This window comes from Engraulis encrasicolus, chromosome 1, assembly GCF_034702125.1.
Source record: "Engraulis encrasicolus isolate BLACKSEA-1 chromosome 1, IST_EnEncr_1.0, whole genome shotgun sequence".
In the NCBI taxonomy this organism is placed as follows: Eukaryota; Metazoa; Chordata; class Actinopteri; order Clupeiformes; family Engraulidae; genus Engraulis; species Engraulis encrasicolus.
In genome coordinates this window covers 32,719,658-32,738,461 of record NC_085857.1, presented here as the reverse complement: position 1 = coordinate 32,738,461, position 18,804 = coordinate 32,719,658, and the positions used below count along the sequence as shown (strand labels likewise).

Sequence of the window (18,804 nt, the reverse complement as noted above, 5' to 3'; positions counted from 1 at the left end):
GTAGTTTCATGGGAAAAAAACACATGCACACACAACCACCATACCATAATAACCAGCAGACCATATCACACGGATTGACATTGGCATTCATCTGCCTGAGGCCGTCTGCACATTGGCTCCGACAGCACTGCGGAGCACTTTCGCTTTTGACAGAATTCCGACCGCCAAACCCAATTTTACACAAACATAGTATTGATAGTCAATGGGCGGCGCTGACAAAATAGAACTTGTGTCTAATCACAATCCAACATCTGCGGATTAGGGATGGCACAAACCGCACCGAAAACCGAAACCGTACAATTCACACACATACCGAACCGAACCGTGCAATCCATCGCAAACCGCAATTCATGTACTACCCAGAAAAATATGTAAAACAGAGATTCTAGGAGTATCTTATCCATTCTCTCTGATTAAAACATTAGCGTATAAGACCAAATCAGAGGATGACACAATTAAAATCACACCATTTTCACATTATAAGCCTATACAAACCATATGTAGGATATTTAGTGATAAGTCCGATTCTATTAGCCAGTGCACCATTTATCATGAACTAAAAAAAGAACCGTAGAGAACCGAAAACCGTGACCTTGACACCGCGATATGAACCGAACCGTGAATTTTGTGAACCGTACCACCCCTACTGTGGATGTCCGTGGACATCGGCGGCAGTGTGCAGGGTTCTATTGTAAACAATGGAATCTAACTTTTGCGGAGCAGTGCTCAGCATTTGTCAGAGCCAGTGTGCAAAAGCCCTTATGCTGCTTATGAGTGGTACACAAACACTTCCGTGCCAAAAGTGTTTGCTGGTGATTTCCCCCCCCAGTGGTTCCTTCCATGCTGCCATCAGATATGTATAATTGCACCCACCTACCTGGACGCTATTTATTTCCCCTTGACAAGGAAACCGTGGCTTTACTGTGTCAGCTCCATGGCTGTGGAATGGTTTCCTCATCACAGCAGATCTGCTCCCACCATTATTGCTTTTAAATCAAGACTCAAGACTCATGCATACAGCTTGCTCTTAAATTAATTGTACGTGCTATATTTCTGTATAAAAAGGAGACAATCCGCACACTTCAGGTCTATTTTTGAGCAAAGAAGCTTTACTTCAAGTAGTCAGAACTAAGGTGTGCGGATTGTATCCTTTTTATACAGAAATTTCACTGAATCCTGTACCTTCTAAACAGATGAGCGGTGGCCTATCACAACTTTAGTTATCATATGTGCTATATTTAACAAATTTGCCCTCAATTGTCCCTGGGCAGTCATGGGTAGTCATGAGTAAGCCTGTGCAGTTTTGGGCATCAGACTTGTAGTCCAAAGGTTGCCGGTTTGACTCCCGACCCGACAGGTTGGTGGGGGGAGTAATTAACCAGTGCTCTCCCCAAATCTCAGCAATGACTGTGGTGCCCTGAGCATGGTACTGTGCCGCCGCTCTGCTCCCTTTCAGGTGCCATTGGGGGCTGCCCCCTTGCACGGGTAAGGCATGAATGCAATTTCATTGTGTGCAGTGTTCACTTGAGTGCTGGGGAGTGCGGAGTCACAATGGCAATGGGTGTTGGTTTTCTTGGAACTTCTTTGTGTGTTTCAGGTGTTGCCTCACAATGAATACCCCTATTCATTAAGAAGTTCCAAAGAAGACCAAGAAGGAAGGGAATCAGATATGACCCTGTTGGCACCCACACATGGAGAACAATAGGACTTGTAGGACTTGTAGGACTTGAAGTTCCCTGTTCTTTGAGTGAGATGAACAAGTCATCTGTATGGGAGTCACTCATTGGCTGATGACCTAGACGAAGAATTAAATAAAATCATTCCTGAAAGATGGAAAGTTTGCGCTAAGGACACGACCCGCCCACTGCCTATATTACGCATAGCTGGGGGTGACTCCCACAGAGATGACGACTGACTCGGACGAAAAAGAACTGGTCTTGTATAAAGCTGATGTGATGTGATGTGGATTTGTGATCTAGGTACGTGGCTTGGTGGATTCAAATCTTCTCTTTCACTTTCTTTTCACTTTTGTCAAGTGCCAAGACTAACATTTTCGACGTGTGAAAGAGATACTCTGAAGAGAAGACGTGAGACGTTAGTCTTGACAAAGTGCCAAGCACCACAAGTGTCGAGACCAACATTTCAACATTCTCAACATTCTTCAGAGTCCATCGACTGAGAGAGAGAGAGAGAGAGAGAGAGAGAGAGAGAGAGAGAGAGAGAGAGAGAGAGAGAGAGAGAGAGAGAGAGAGAGAGAGAAAGTGAGTTCCAATGAAACTCAACAACAGCTTTCCACTTTGCTACCCCCACAACGGAGTTACAAAGAATATTAAACTGTAACGCTGGGAAATTAAGATGTTCACCATGAACGAATGAACAAAGAAAAAATCTGAACAGTGCTCGCCCATAGGCAAATAAACAAAGAAAAAATCTGAAGAGTGTTGTCCTTCATTTATTCATGGTTTATGTGGGATTCAACACACAGTTAAGAACTGTGTGAATCATTAGGCACTAGTGTGAGTGTGTCTCCTCTACTTTTTAAGCCAAGATGAGGTAATCAAGGTAGATGAGGTAATACATTATCCCAAAAACTTGCAATACATTACATTCTCTGTATCAAAGTTAGTCACTGAGATTTACAGTAATGGAACTGTACTTTCATAGTATAGTCACGCCAATTTCTATGAAATGATGATCATTTACATGTCATTAAATCCCTATGAAATAATAAGATTGTATCTGAAATCAAACACTAATTCTTAAAAATCGACGCTGGTTAAAAGTCAACTAATAGAGTCTGACGAAACTGCAGTGTTATGAGTAGGGAGTTACCCCTCTATGAAATGTGAATGAAGGAATTTCATGTGTATGTGTGTGTGTGTTTGTGTGGATGCGTGTATGTGTGTGTGTGCGTCCGCGCATGTGTGTGTGTGCGTGCGTGTGTGTGTACACATGCGTGTCTGTGTGTGTGTGTCTGTGTGCATGGGTGTGTGTGTGCGCGCTCACGCATGTGTGTGTGCGTGTGTGTGTGCGTTCGTGTATATAAGAAAAAGTAGTTCCAATGAAATTCACCGCTAAAGGTATTCATTGTCAGCCACCTGAAACCCACAGAGTTCACAACAAGTTCCAAAGAAGACCAAGAAAGAAAGGAATCAGATATGACACTGTTGGCACCCACACTTGGAGAAATGGGAGCTTGCATAAAGCTGATGTGATGTGATGTGGATTTGTGATCTAGGTACATGGCTTGGTGGATTTAAATTAATTGTATGATATTCATTCACATGTTCATTCAGGGGTTCATGTCCCATTCCCTTGCATTAGATTGATGGGATAGCTATTCTGCAATTACTCTCTCTAATCTCTGTAATTACATATACTATGAAAGAAAAATGTCTGCTCACTTAAATATTTTTTTCTTTTTAATAGCCAAGCTTTCGGTCTATGACCTTCTTCAAGGCTCCTTACCTATACTATACTTATTACCTGTTCTAAAATCATAGAAGTAAAACCAAATCAAGCATCTTTCTACAGTTACATGGGTGATAGTGAAAAAAAAATCCTGAGCCTGAACTTTTTTCCCTGCTCTAACGACGACGACAAGATACTGCATAGTGACGCAACGTAGGCCTATTTTGACACATTATTCGAACCTTTAATAGCCTGTCTATGACCATTATTCAAGCCTGATAGTAGAAGAAAACCCTGAACCTGTAACACTTTCTGAGATAAGAATAACCTAATGGATAATTATTATCAATGTTTTTATTTTTGCAAACTCTGTCAAGCCTGAAATCAGGCATGGAGCCTGAATACTATCACCCCTGCAGTTACCAAGCAAGGGATTTATAGGGGGAGCATGAGAAACAGTTGCTAGTCCTGCCCCTCAATAAGGATAGGGAAACCAGCAACGCTTGCCACACATGCAGTGAGAGCATAGCCAAAACACACAACGGACACACACAGACACACAGACACACAGACACACACACACACACACACACACACACACACACACACACACACACACACACACACACACACACACACACACACACACACACACACACACACACATTGTGAAGGCAGATGAGACAATACAGTAGGCCTACATAATCCCATAACTTGATATATCTGTATCAAAGTTCTATTCTCACTCACTGAGGTTTAATGGAACTGTACTTTTGTACTACAGTGGTAAGCCTATAAGGTAGTCTCCCCTATTTCAATGAAATGGCCGCGGATCATTTACACACTATAACGTCCCTGTTAAATGAGGGTACCACTATAACATTGTACCTAAAATCAAACACTAATTTAAAAAATCGACTCTGATTAAAAGTCAACTAATGGAGTCTGACGGAACTATGTGTGTGCGTGTGAGTGTGAGTGTGTGCATATTTCTGCTCGTGTGTGTACATGCGTGCCCGCATGTTTGTTTGAGCATGTTTGTGCATGCATGTTTTTGTCACTGTCAGCCAACCCCGAAACCCACAAAGACATTCCATGGAAGATAAAGCAAGAAATGAATCAGGTATGATATTTAGTGTCCCAGCAATAAAGAAAAAAAGTTAAATGTATAAAGATAATAGAATATAAAACAATCTAAAATCTACAAATACCTGTTTCATGTTTAATATGTTTGTGTTTTGTAATGAAATGACACACACTTTGACACATGCTTTAAATGAAATGACACACGCTTGTTAAGCAAACACTGCACTATGTGTGGGAAAATGTGTCAATTTAACAAGAAGCTGTTAGTACATGACCATAGTATGGCATTTGCTCTGCTGAGATAATGACAATCATTACTTCAAACAACGGGTTGAAGTGATCAACATTGAACTGTAAAGAAAGTCTCTCTCTCACACAAACACGCACATGCACACGCACACGCACAAACACACACACACACACACACACACACACACGCACATGCACAAACACATACATGTTTACGTGTATATGTACGTTTGTATATGTATCTAAGTAAGATATTTGGTGTGTAAGCAATACAACTTCAAGTATTTGTCGAGTCATAATTTCTTTTCATAAGAATATTTTAATGATCGTGTCTATGTGTCTATGTGTCTACTTCGGTAGGATGGTTTACGAGCATTCTACCACCAAACTCTGCTAGTTTGAACTGGACTGGCCGCCGACGCTGTCGGTGTGAAAGGCCGACTAGAACACACCGGATGAAACTAAGCAGAAGGACCTCAATCGTCTCGCTGCCATTCCGCCACGCTCTAGTGTGAAGCCGGCCTTACAGTATTGTGGCACGTTCATAGGCAGGAGGCAGGTGTATGGTTCAGTGACATTTTAGTCAGTTTAATGTCAAAATGGATGGGGTAAAAAAAAAAAACCATCAACAGCCCACTAAAATGGCATCCATGCCGTACTACTGTATATATGATGACAAAGGAAGTGTAACAGTGAGCTATATACAGTGCCTCCCAAAAGTCTACACACCCCTGTTCAAATTCCAGGTTTTTGTCATGTAAAAAAACGTCAGAAAGACAAATAATTTCACAACTTTTCCCACTTAAATCTAAACTATTATCGTGCACAATGCACTTGAAAAACAAACCCAAAGTTTTAAAGGGAAAGAAAAGAAAATAAAAAACTTAAATTAACATGGTTGCATAAATATGCACACCCTTGAACTAATATCTTGTTGCAGCACCTTTCCTTCTATTACAGTACTCAGTCTTTTTTGTGTAAGACTCTATCAGCATGGGAAACGTTGATGTGACAATTTTTTTCCTCTTATCTTTGCAAAAGTTCTCCAAATCTGACAGATTGCAAATGCATCTCATCTGTGCAGTCCTTCTCAGATCACCCAAAAGATGTTCCGTGTCATACAGGTCTGAACTCTGCCTGGGCCATTCCAAAACCTCAATCTTATTCTAATGAAGCCATTTTTTGTTGAATTTTGGCATGTGTCTGAGGTAATTGTCGTTCTGAATGATTAAGTTCATCCGCATCATCACCTTTCTAACAGGGGGCATAAGGTTTTGTGCCACTACAATGGCCCCTGTGGAACTGTTCATAATTCCTGCCTCCCTGACTTAAGCCCCAGTTACAGCAGAAGAACAGCAGTCACATAGTATGATGCTGCCACCACCATGCTTGACTTTACACATGGCGTTACCTTGGCAATGTAGTGTTGTTTTTGTGCCAAACATACCTCTTGGAATTATGTCCAAAATGTTCAACCTTGGTTTCACCTGACCATAGCATATCTTCTCACATGCATTTGGGAGATTACAGAAGTATTTTTTTGCTAGATTTACTCCACCAAGACATTGAACTTGGTCATAATTCCAAAGGGTATATTTGGCACAAAACATCACCGCAATAACACCATACCTAACATGAAGTATGGTGGTGGCAGCATTGTTCTTTTGTGCTGTTTTTCTTCAGCTGTAACTGGGGCCTTCATTATGGAGGAGAGAATATGAAAATTTCCACAGGGGCCGTGGTAGTGGCACAAAACCTTCGGCCCCCTGGTAGAAAGGTGAAGATGCAGAGGAACTAATCTTTCAGAACGACAATTTCTCCAAGCATACGCCTAAGTCTACAAAAGAATGGCTTCACCGGAATAAGATTAAGGTTTTGGATTGGCCCAGACAAGCCAAAGGTGCTGCAACTAAGTATTAATTTCAGGGTGTGTATATTTATGCAACCATGTTAATTGAAGCTTTTTATTTTCTATTGTTTACCTTTAAAGCTTTATGCTTGTTTCTCAATTGCATTTTACAGGTTAATAGTTTAGATTGAAGGTGGAAAAAGCTGTGAATTTATTTGCCTTTCTGTCATTTTTTTACATCACAAAAAACTGACATTTGAAGAGGGGTGTGTAGACTTTTTGAAGCCACTGTATGATTATTTTATGTGTAAATATGTGTGTTATGTCTCGTGGGCAATGTCTTTAGTTATGTATGTGTGTATGCTACTTGACACCTTAATTTCCCCCAGGGATCAATAAACGATACTCTACTCTACTCTCTACTATGTAAGTCATCTTTCACCGCTCAAGGATTCCTGCTAACGGCATCTGGGGTTGGGCCCACTCAGACAGTCCTTTCAAGATCTTGTACATTTGCTCCTTTCTCTCCCCCTGTGTCATGCAATGTTCCCACAACTTCAATTTCTCCCAAAATCTCCCTGGAATATCAGGGCATTTTAATCCCATTTAAACATTTCAAACAAACCATCTTAATCGGTGCACACAATGAAACTGCATTTATGCCTAATGCCTCACCCGTGTAAGGGGCGGCAGCCCAAATGGCGCCCCAAGGGAGCAATGCTGCAGGATGCTACCACAATCAGGGTATTTCAGGACCCGTTTCCACGTAGCAGGATATTTTTAAATGTGGATATTTTTTTTCCTGGTTACATTGGTTTTGGCCTTCCGTTTCCACGTAGCAGATATTTAAAATCCAGATATTAAAAAGGCAGGCTTTAAAAATGCCCTATTTAGGGGGCTGAAATGCATTTGTTACAATGGAGGATTTATTTTGATCCACATGTTACGCTTACACCTAAACAGGAGAAAAAAATACCCTGCTAAAAAAATATCCTGCTTCGTGGAAACAGTCATGGAGAAGGATGGGGGGAAGACCACTGGGATGGTCACATGATCAGGGTATTTTAGTCATGGGGAAGGATGAGGTAGAGCAGTATTTCCCAACCAGGAGTACGTGTAACACTAGGGGTACGCGAGCACACCTCAGGGGGTACTTGGAAAAAATGTAATAATAACAAATACATGGAGTGTAGTCAAAATGGGATAGAGGAACAGATATAGAGCATGAATGAGGGTGTTCTCATGATTTGACAAAATTGCTCAGGGGGTACGCCGGGCATTAAAGGTTGGGAAACACTGAGGTAGAGCACTGATTAAGCACTTGCACTTGGATAGAACACTGGTTAAGCACTTGGATAGAGAAAAGCCGCAAAGTGTGATATCCATTTAAAAGATGTTTATTATTCATATAATTCTAATACAAGTTTCTAAATAAAGTAAATAAATCATGGCAGTGCTCTTGGCTAGAGATACTTCTTTCCCTGACCGTCAACAGTGTGGGCCAATTCATGAAGAATCTTGAACGGTCTAAATGGCCCCGTATTTGGTCTTTGGTAACACTCATAGAACAGTTGTCTTCTCACAAGCTTTATTTATTAACATATACTAAATAATGAACAAATTAAAAACATCTACGGAAGACGAGGGCGGCCCATCTTGTAGTACTCTTTTAATTCACCTTGTTATCCCGAGATAACGATATAATTAATTCGAGACCTCGAGAAAACGCAACAATTATTCCGTGATCTCGAGAAAACACAACAATTATTCCGTGATCTCGAGAAAACACAACAATTATTCCGTGATCTCGGGAAAACGAATCATTTTTTTATGATCAGCAAACAGCTGACAAATGGGTCATTCATAGGCACCACGGGAAGAGCTTTTGATGACTTCGGGGCTCTCATAGTTGCAACGCTTGTCTTTACAATGTCTGGAATAATGGATAACCTAATAAGGCAATATTTTGATCAGGGGATGACACAGGCAGAGATTGCATTAAGTCCTTTAATAAGGAATAATTTCAAAATTAGTCCGCGGCACCTCCGCAGAAGACTGGCCCGGCTTCGTCTGTAGGCCTACCGACGGAGATATAGCGATCCAGCTGAGGTCGTAGAGTTCATCTCGAGTCTTATGAACGGACCAGGACGGCTTCATGGCTACCGTATGATGCGCGCAAGGTGCCTTTTAGCTGGATTCCGTGTCAGTCGGGATGTCGTTACGGAGATCCAGACCACCTTTGATCCCGTGGCCGTGCATCGTCGGAAAGGCAGGAGACTGCGGCGAAGATCATACAGTGTTCCGGGGCCTAATTACGTATGGCACATGGATTCATACGACAAGCTCACCCCCTTTGGCATTGGGGTGAACGGGTGCATCGATGGATTTTCGAGGTATATAATTTGGATGGAAGCAAACTCTACCAACAGCAACCCGTGCGTAATCGTAGCCTATTTTATGCAAACTGTCTGTAAACTCGGAGGCTGCCCCAAAATCCTGAGATCAGATCATGGAACAGAAAATGTCCATGCCAACAGAATACAGACTTTTTTCAGGGAAGATGACACTGGAGATGCCCCTGGGCCCCCTTTTGTTATACAAGGAAGGAGCACGGCAAACCAGAGAATCGAATGTTGGTGGGGGATGTACAGGAGACAGAACGTGGACTACTGGCGAGACGTCTTCAGAGAGTTCCAAGCTACGGGTGATTTCAGCGGTGATTTCGTCGACAAGGGTCTTGTGCTATTCTGTTTCCTGAAGATTACACAGGTAAGGAATCAATACGCAATATGCTATTTATTTTGAGAGTAAAACGGTTGAAATAAAGTGGTGGATGTGTGCGTAATATTGTGCGTAACGGTTTGGCCATTGTGCGCAACTAGCCCAATTTGCTAGCCTGATTATCATCGACATTCAAATCTCTTGAGGGTGTTGCGTCACTAGGAGGGCACAGTCTGGCTACCAATTTGCAACCCTTGCAAGGTGTTTGGGTGAGCCGTTTTGCTTGAGAAAAAAAACGTTATTATTGTTTCACATTGACATTCACTGACTTTGGTTCATTTTCTCAGGGGAACATATAATCTGAAAGCAAAACGAGAGACCCCCCTTGCTAACCCCATTACATATTTCTATTACACCGGAGGTGTTGCTGGGTCATTTTGACCAGTATCATTTGGGGGGGGGGGGGGGGGGGGGGGGGGGGGTTATAGAGCAATATTGTCTAAACTCTCTGATATAATAGTGATCCCATGTTGAGTAGAAAAGGCAGGGGGTGAATTATGTGGGAAAATGAGCGCCAATATTTTTTGTGTTGTGCATCAATGTTGGCTCAGTCTGAGAGCCTGGACAGTGACTCACTTTCTTCACTATTTCCTTATCTTTCGCTCTCTGAATCTCTCACTCAAAATATATATTCACAAAGAAATTCACAAGCATGATGAAGGGAACATGGTGAATACGAGCTATGCCCCCCCTAACATTATTTTCCATAGGCCCGGGTCAAAATGTCCAACACCTTCAACAAAAACACAAACACCTTACAAGGGTTAAAGCCGTTAATTATAGTTGTAATCAATGCTTCTCACTAATTGCCTGTCTTACAGGACGAGCTGGACACAGTGGTGCAAATGTGGGACAACCATCGCATTCATCCGGGAAGGAATGGACGTGATGTCTACCATGGCAAGCCAGTGATGATGTACAACGTACCTGAGCTGTATCATGCACAGAATTATCTGCATCCAGTTGAACTGGACAAAATAAGCACAATCCTAGGTGAAGACATTTGCCAGTGGAAAACAGATATTTCATGTGACATTGACCTACATGACTTGTGCTTGATGGTGATGGAGGAACACAACTTGACTCACCGCCCTGGAGCTGAAGGAGCCATTAAACTCTACAAAGACCTGAGGCCATTGATAAGGGCACTCCTGGAAGAAGCGGATGACTGATCAAACATATTACTGTTATCATCTGGGTTCATTGTTCCTAATGCTAGACTCCTTAATCACTACACTGCCTTACTTGCTCTAGGCTACCATCATACAGTCACACAGCATTTTGTGCTACTGAATCACAGGGTCAGGGCTGAAAATGTATCATTGTACATATTATTGTATACCGTATATTAAATGTAGTACTACTGGAGCACAGGACTGGAGAAGAAGTACAACAAGCACTATATAAAAATAAGTTTTGCAGCGAAAATGTCTGGAAATTCAAAATGGCAGACATGGAGCATACGGTATCCATCTTTTCAAGAATGAAAAGTGCTCTTTCCCAATCATAATGAATAAGGCTGACAATGTGAGATTGTGATAAGCAGGCTTGTTCGTGAAAAAGGTCATTTGTGAATGGGCAGCATGAATTCTGGAAATGAACTGGAAATGTTACACAGTGCGTCTTTAAATATTAAAGAAAAACTCTACTACTGAAAGGAAAAGTTAAGAAGTAATAAAACAGCCCTGATGCACAATTGCCATCAAGGCAAAGGGATCTCAAACAGTTAACCACTGCCTCCAGGTTAATTTACTCAGATTTGTCTTTTAATTGTCCTTATCAAGTAGTTATTTCATCATATGAAAGTGGAAATGGGTGTAAACACTACTCCAAAAGTTCAGACACTGTATTGTAGTAGCCTACTACTTCCACCTCGTTACTCTGACATCTCTAGTGCCTCATGCTTGCATACTTCAGTGGTTATTCTCAGTACTAAAGTGGCATATACTGGCAAATGTTGATATTCTAGAGTCTATGGGTGCGTTCCAATATGTGACCTTGTGTCCTCCACTTGTGCTTGTGGCCTCGTACCAGGAAGTAATACATTGTAATGACATCAAAAACAACAGCATTATATTTCAATATCTCGCAAAACTCAATTGTAAAGTCATTTTCTCATTTTCAAACAGGATGGTAAATGAAGATTAGTCCCCCAAAAATTGTTTTGGCTAGGCTGACAGCGGGGAAAACGTAATCGTTTTCTCCACAGAGGCGGGGCATCATCAAAACGTAAGGCCACAAGCCCAAGTGGAGGACGCAAGGTCGCATATTGGAAAGTACCTCTGTGTCACCAGGCAAAAATGCCTACTTGGAATTTACCCTAGCAACCTTGAGGAGTTGGGACACACCACCAATAAGACACACGGGACTACAGAATTAAAGGGTTGATTTTTTTATTTAAAATGAGACCACACAATGAGAACACAGCAATCCATGTAAGTAGGGTGAATAACTACCGGTATACACAGCACACTGTAGGTCAATCAACTTGGGCGAGCTGGTTGGAAAGGGCAGGAGAGAACAGCACTAGTCCACAGGTCAGGGGGTGGATGGGAGCCCGATGAGGTCCCCGTCTTTGGGGGAGGGGAAAGCAGCAATAGTCCGATCTGTTAGGTCCCGTCCGGTACCAGCGGGCTGTGCAGCTACATCAAATGTGACCTGAGAGGAGGCATACAGAACACAACACTGTAATCAGGTTAGGCACAAGTGTCATTACAAACTTACGCATGATGACAAACCCACACCAGGAGAGGGACAAAGCCTGGGCAGCAGCAGAGTAGGGCAGGTACAACGGGCCAGGGCAGGTTGCCGTTCCTAGTTCCAGCATGCATACAGGTAGGGCTCAGGGGTAGTGAAAGAATATGCATTGATGGAGCAACAGAGACAAGCACAGCACTGTTGCAGCAGTTCAGGTGGTTAAAGGGTTAACAGCATGCATAGGGGCAGGGATTGGCACTTGGGGGATAGCAACAATTGCACTGGAAGAGATGGGGGCAGCAACAGCAGCATGGATCAGGTCGGCTCCAGTCACTGTCCAAGTAGGGGTGGGGTCTCCTGGTCAGCTACCCGCATGTGGGTGGGAGACGTGACGCCTTGTTTTTTCGTAACATTGGTTAAAAACCTACAAAACTGTTATTTTCCTTTAAAAAACAAATGTCAATGAAAGAAGATGTGGTACATTATGTTTCATATTAGTCTTAGATGAGAAGAAACATTTTTGTTAAGATTTATGTAAAGGTTTATATGTCAAATTTCCTGCGGTGTGACTGTAACATTAATGAAACAATATATAATAATATATATATAAATTAACCAACAACATTTTGAATAATGTATGAAGCATTTGGCATGATTGCATAAATCTTAACTTTAGATTAAGATATGTGAATGTGGAAAAAACTGTACAGTAATATTACCAACAAGTTCAATTTCGTAACACAAATTGCGTCCTGTGGGGTGACATGTATGTCAATGTTTGTGAATGGGCAGCTGCAAGGCCAACAACAAGGGTCTTAAAGACTGGCTCCTAACCAGTCAGTACCTCAGTTATTGGAAAGTGCTGTGGAAGGTTAAGGTGACTCTTAACCTCTTAATATGTCTTCATATTGCAATCTTTCTGTCACGCAATGCTTAGGTTCATTTTATGGTGTCCTGTGGTGTGACTGTTCTTATAGGAGGAAAAAAAGTTTTTTTATTAATGAAAACACATATTAAGATTAAACACAATATCATTATCAAGTTAGCATGAGCTCAGATGTCAGTCATGTATACAAAAGGATTAAAATGGCCATAATGCAGTGAATTCCCTGTGGTGTGACTCCATTTTCCTGCGGTGTGACATGCCTATGCTATGTGTTGATGCAGGACACATTTTCCCAAAAATGGCAAAATTAAGGTGAAATTCCACAGACCACTGAGTGCTTTATTTTTTTCTATTTTTTTCCAATTTTTATCCATCATTTTTTTCAGGAATTTGATTTTTATTTTTTTTGCGTTACGCCCTTAAACGTCAACCACCCATGTATAAACATGGCACACTTAAGGTCAGGGGTGGGTAACCTATGTGTTGAGGACCGTTTGCAGCCCTTGAAGCGTTTTATCCGGCCCCCGATATAATTTTAATGTTATGCATCCTTCACATGAAATATGACATTGTAAAACTGCATTGGCAATACAATCATGTTATATTAAGGGGGCCTAGAGAAGGTGTGGTCTCTTTTAAAGTTTGCTGCCTTCAATATAGACATGAAGTGCAGGGGAATATGCTGGTTTGTGTTCATAGTACAGCCCTCTGAGAACTTCTACGGCCCTTGGAGGAATTTGAAGTGGCCCCTCGAATGAAAAAGGTTCCCCACCCCTGCTTTAGCTCAAGCAGCACAGCTGATAGGCTAAGGTGGGGAGAGGGAGCATAATAACACTACAGACTCACACGTGAAGACAGACCAACGTTGGGGAGATGTGGTGGCGTTCCGGCAGGAGTGGGTGGGGTACAGTAGGTCGGAGCCGCCTGGTTTCCTGTGGGCTGGGGCTAGAGAAAAAGAGATGGGGAGGTTAGCAAGGTAGTTACGCCAGTGGGGCAAGAGGGGTAAGCACAGCACGGTTGCAGTAGTTCAGGTGACTAGGTTAGTAGCCCATGCAAAGGGAGGGGCCCGGGGGATAGCAGCAGCTCTTGCAATAAGGGGACACAATTTACAGCCACTATAGCAACTATAGCAACAGTCATACAGGCAAGGCTCGGGAATAGTAACAGTAGCACATGCAGTGGGCAAGCGCTTCAGAGTTTTAGCAGCTCAGGTGGCTAGGGGAGTAGCAGCATTAATGCAAGCAGGGGTTGGGGGAAGCGATTGGGTGTGTGTGTGCGTGTATTGTATTGTAGCCTACATGTCTATATCAGTATGACAGAGTTTGAAAATTGCACATGTGTGAGTGTGTATTGTCTGTGTACTGCACATGCTGTGAATGAATGTGTCAGAGAAAGAATAAGCTTAGTACATTCATGTATGAGTAGGACATTGGAGACTGGTCAAACGCAATTTCAAACTGGTTCTGTGCCAACACTGTTACATAGATTTTTGACAATAAAGTAAGCCTACAGTTGACTTGACTTGATAGCAGCACACACAGAAAGGAGTTAACAGGGCGAGCACAGCAGTTCAGGTGGCCATGGGCCAGCAACATTATAATGCTGGCAGGTATCGGGGGTAGCGACAGCAACACAACGATGGGTTACCAGGGGCAAGCGAAGGCAAGGAGGCAATTGCAAGCACAATGTTAAGCATACGGTGGCGGTGTAGCGAGCAAGGGCCAACAGAGCATTAGGCAGGCAGTGACAAGGGGGTATATCGCACAAAGTGACACTTACCTTACCCAAAGGGCAGAAGGGGGGCTCCGTCCACCGTTTCCCGTCCGTGATGGGGTCCTCCACAGCGATTTCACAGTTTACAACTCCTCCAGTTCTTCACTGTTCCCTCTCGGCTATGTTCCTCTCCGGATAGCTGATGCGTTTAAATTGCACGCCTGCCTACCGCTAGAGTGGTTAATTACTAAAGTGGCTCTCATGGCTTTGCTTTACATTGATTAACAAACTGAATTGGCATGCCAGCGTTTACCAAAGAGCTGTTGTTTACCTGCACCTCAGGTGTCGCTGTAATATTGTTCCCCTCGGAAACAACGCAAGTGAATGCAGTTCCGCCTGTGACACGACATTATTGTTTTATCGAGATCTCCAATTAATTATACCGTTATCTCGGGATAACGAAGTGAATTAAAAAAGATGATACGAGGCCGCTCTCGGCTTCCGTAACATCATTACTATTAGTACTATGATAATCAATAAATGTGTAAACATAAAGAAAACATGTTTTTTTATTTATTTATTAATTTTTATTATGAGTGAACCCTATGAAATAAGAATGAAAAATGGTGTGTGTGTGTGTGTGTGTGTGTGTGTGTGTGTGTGTGTGTGTGTGTGTGTGTGTGCGCGCGCGTGCACGCGCATTGCATGCATGCATGTGTGCCTGCGTGTTTGTTTGAGAATGTGTGTGTGCGTGCATGCATGTTCGTGTGTGTGGGTGAATGCGTGTGCGCATGCATATAAGATTTGTCAGCCCATGAATATTAGGAAACCTGTCCTCAGAGCTTCCTTTTGCGCCGCTCAGCTGCTTTGCGAATCTCTTGCAAGATGACATCTTTGTTGAGCTTTGCATTCTCTGCTCCCAGGTCTGCCAGGTGATTGATCTTCTCCAAGTCTCTGTAGGGTCGCTGAAAAGTCTTGTATTCCTCCCTTTCTCTCTGAACGCCCGCTTCGTCTGTGGGGTTGAAAGGAAACGATAACATATTGACTGCCAAAAACATTTTGGTTCTCATGTGTTGATTACCAAAACCGCACTAGTATGTTTCTTACATTTCTTTTTTTCTAAATTCTAACTAGAAACGCTAACCACACCTTATGTGTGATTTTGGAACAGTGTGCATACCATCTCTTCTGAAATACCTTGAACAGTTGAGAGTCACTCACAACCACATTTTATCATTGTGCCCACTTCCTTTGTAAGTATATCTTTTCATGTCACAACATTAAAGAAATTTCACTTTGACACAATGATAAGTAGTCAGTGTACAATTTATACAATGTTTCAGTTTGTTGCTCACTTAGATAATTCATAACACAGCCATTAATGTCTCAACAAAAATGAGCACACTTTTATGTTAAAATTCTACAGAAAGCATCATGATCTCCTTTAGTAGTCACAGTATATTTTGCCATACATGTTTCTTTAGGTGGAATTCAGTTTCCCAAATGTTGACAGCATTCATGCAGCCCCAAACCATGTCAGTCCCACTACCATGCTTGACTGTACTGTAAGCATGGGACACTTTTCTTTGTGCTAGTCACTTGGTTTCACCACACATGCTTGACACCATTTTAAACAAAATTCTTTATTAATTTTGGTGTCATCAGATCACAGGACAAGGACATGGTTCCGGCAATCGATATCCTTAGTCTGTTTGTTTGTCTCTGATGAGACCAAGATAAACTAATTTGCTTTAGATGGTGTCAAGCATGTGGACTGGTAAAGGCATAAGAGAAAGAAATGTTTATACTCCACTCACCTTTGCAGTTATCTACGTTGAAGAGAGGAATGTGGATAACAGTGGGTTTGCCCTTTTCCTCAAAAATGTGGAGGGACTTTGGGCAGTCTTCATTGACACCGTCTAATTTCATTTCGGGGAAAGGCGCCTTGCATATTTTAGCATACCGATGGGCCTCCTTCACTGTGTAACCAAGTGGAACTTTAGATGTTAATTTGCCTAAATTAATAACCATCAATATTGATAATTGTAATTGCACGACTACGCCACTGGGGGAATTTCGCCACCCAGAGTATTGATTCAAAACAGTGATAACCCAAGGCACAACAGGTTCGGATAGACGTAGACAGAGACGTGTACTTCCAGTTCCAAAATAAAATATTTCTTTATTAATACATATGTTAAAATGAGAAAATAAACATACATTAAAAAAACTCCTGCACCGCCTAAAATAAAAAGGGCACAAGTTGAGCAGGGAAGGGAGTTCAGATCCGAGATGGCTACATGAAATTAACTTAGCACACCACCCCACTATCAGGGCAGTTAAACCGTGTCTGAATTAAAGATGCCTATGTTTACACGCACATGCGCATAGGCATACCACGCCAAGCAAGTGATTCAATCAATAAGTCTTTGCACTGCAAGCAAGTGATTCAATCGGTAAAACTTTACACGCCAAGCAAGTGATTCAAACAGTGGGTGCACCTCACCACTAATACTAATGCATACTGGACACGGGAACCTGCCCTGAAGAAAGGTTATACTAACAGATGGGATCAATTGTAGTTGACAAACAACAGTGATACTAGCCTATATAGCCAAGCCCGGAGAGAGAGAGGCGGGGGGGGGGGGGGCGGGTGGGGGGGGGGTAAACAGAAAGGCAACACTTAAAATCTAAGGGCAAAACAGCAGTGAACAGTTACCACCGACCCTCGATAGCACATCTGAGAAGTCATAAACAATCATAATATAATACATCGGTATACACGTACCTCAAACAGGTGGACAGAATGCTACAAGTTGGGGTAGCGACCACCCGAGCACCTGGGGAGGATCCCTGGCTCACCTAATGATTAACAGAGCCAAGTGAATACATCACCCGGTAGATTTGGAAACACAAACACACATGACTATTTACAATCAAGCACACATACCTCCACACTGACATGGATACGGTAAGCTGGACATCACCGGATCTCTGCACTGGATACAGCAACACCAAAATCCCAACACTGGGAGAGCTCCAGCGGCCCTACTGCGTTCGGCTCTTTTTTATAAAAGAATCAACCTAGCCGCCACTTGCTGCGCAGCCACTCAGCAGCTAGCCGAGTCTGTGACGTCATAACAATACGGGAGCTGGCGAGGGACAACGCTCGCCTTGCTTGTTGACAGCTGAACCCGTTACAACTGTCTGAACATGTGAACACATAGAACAAAATATAGGAAAACTCAGACTCATGCATACAGGGCCCCAGGGTAAGACACTGATAGGGGCCCCCATATGGCCTGCCAAGGTCACAATAGGGCCCCCAACACCAATGAAGGAGGGCCCTGGGCCTGGGGGCAAATGCCCTGCTTGCCCCCCCTATAGCTATGCCCCTGTCATGAATGTTAAACACTAAGGAGGCACCAAGTACCCATTTATTGTATTTCAGACAAATCCCAAAGAGTTTGACGAATACGTTAACACCATTATTTTCGAAGGTTGAGTCCTCACTGTATGTAGGATAGTAGACATTGCAGCTATGCTGCCAGCAAAAAGGTTGAGAACTAGCACTTACGTACCTCGAAGGGATCACCCTCAGAGAAGTCAAAGGAGATGATGAGGTCGATGTCCCTTTTCTTTCCCAGCAGGGGCGGGTAGGGAGAGTTCAGACCAAAATATGTAAAAATAAAGAATTGAATGATTGGAATAGTTAAAAAAAACTGGGCCGTGAATCTATAATCCATGACGGTTTAACATTATTGATGGATTTATGGAAATAAATCAACGTTTTCACACTATTCTAATAAAGTGGCCTGGAGCTGTAGAGCAGCAGTTCCGAATAAGGGTGCGGTCATGAGATTTGGTTAGTCAAGAGCAGGGCAGGAGTTTTGCGAGGGCCATGAGGGCCATGGCCCGGCTCGTGCCCTCCTACTTTGGCCTTGAGCCCTTGAAAAAAATATCTGCCATAATGCCTAATTGATTAAAATGCATGAAAATGCATGAACGTGTATCTACGAAACACACATTTTCTTGGGGGAGGAGCCCCAAACCCCCCGGCCAAAAACATTTGCTCCTTTATGCCCCGTGTACATCGAAGGCGAACTAAGCGACCTCTGCGGCGGAAGTCATT

At 42.7% G+C, this 18,804-nt stretch overlaps 1 protein-coding gene and 1 long non-coding RNA gene across 2 annotated transcripts; one reads left to right on the top strand and one right to left on the bottom strand.

Annotated features, from left to right (window-relative positions):
- Positions 1-8,499: 8,499 nt before the first annotated feature.
- LOC134462344 (uncharacterized) lies at positions 8,500-10,559 on the top strand. The gene is made up of 2 exons (XM_063215363.1): positions 8,500-9,364; positions 10,198-10,559. The coding sequence occupies exons 1-2, from the start codon at positions 8,729-8,731 to the stop codon at positions 10,546-10,548; spliced, it is 987 nt and encodes a 328-aa protein (XP_063071433.1). The 5' UTR covers positions 8,500-8,728; the 3' UTR covers positions 10,549-10,559.
- A 1,202-nt stretch (positions 10,560-11,761) lies between these two features.
- On the bottom strand, positions 11,762-15,172 carry LOC134462298 (uncharacterized). Its single transcript, XR_010037511.1, has 3 exons — positions 14,739-15,172; positions 13,806-13,904; positions 11,762-12,034 (listed from the first exon to the last, which is right to left on the bottom strand). It is a non-coding gene; the product is annotated as an uncharacterized LOC134462298 (long non-coding RNA).
- Between the last annotated feature and the right edge of the window lie 3,632 nt (positions 15,173-18,804).

What these genes read in the sequence shown, in the direction of transcription:
- LOC134462344 (XM_063215363.1), top strand. Translation starts at nt 8,729, where the DNA reads ATGAACGGACCAGGACGGCTTCATGGCTACCGTATGATGCGCGCAAGG. An exon ending in GTTTCCTGAAGATTACACAG is followed by an intron (nt 9,365 to 10,197) that starts GTAAGGAATCAA and finishes CCTGTCTTACAG; the next exon opens with GACGAGCTGGACACAGTGGT.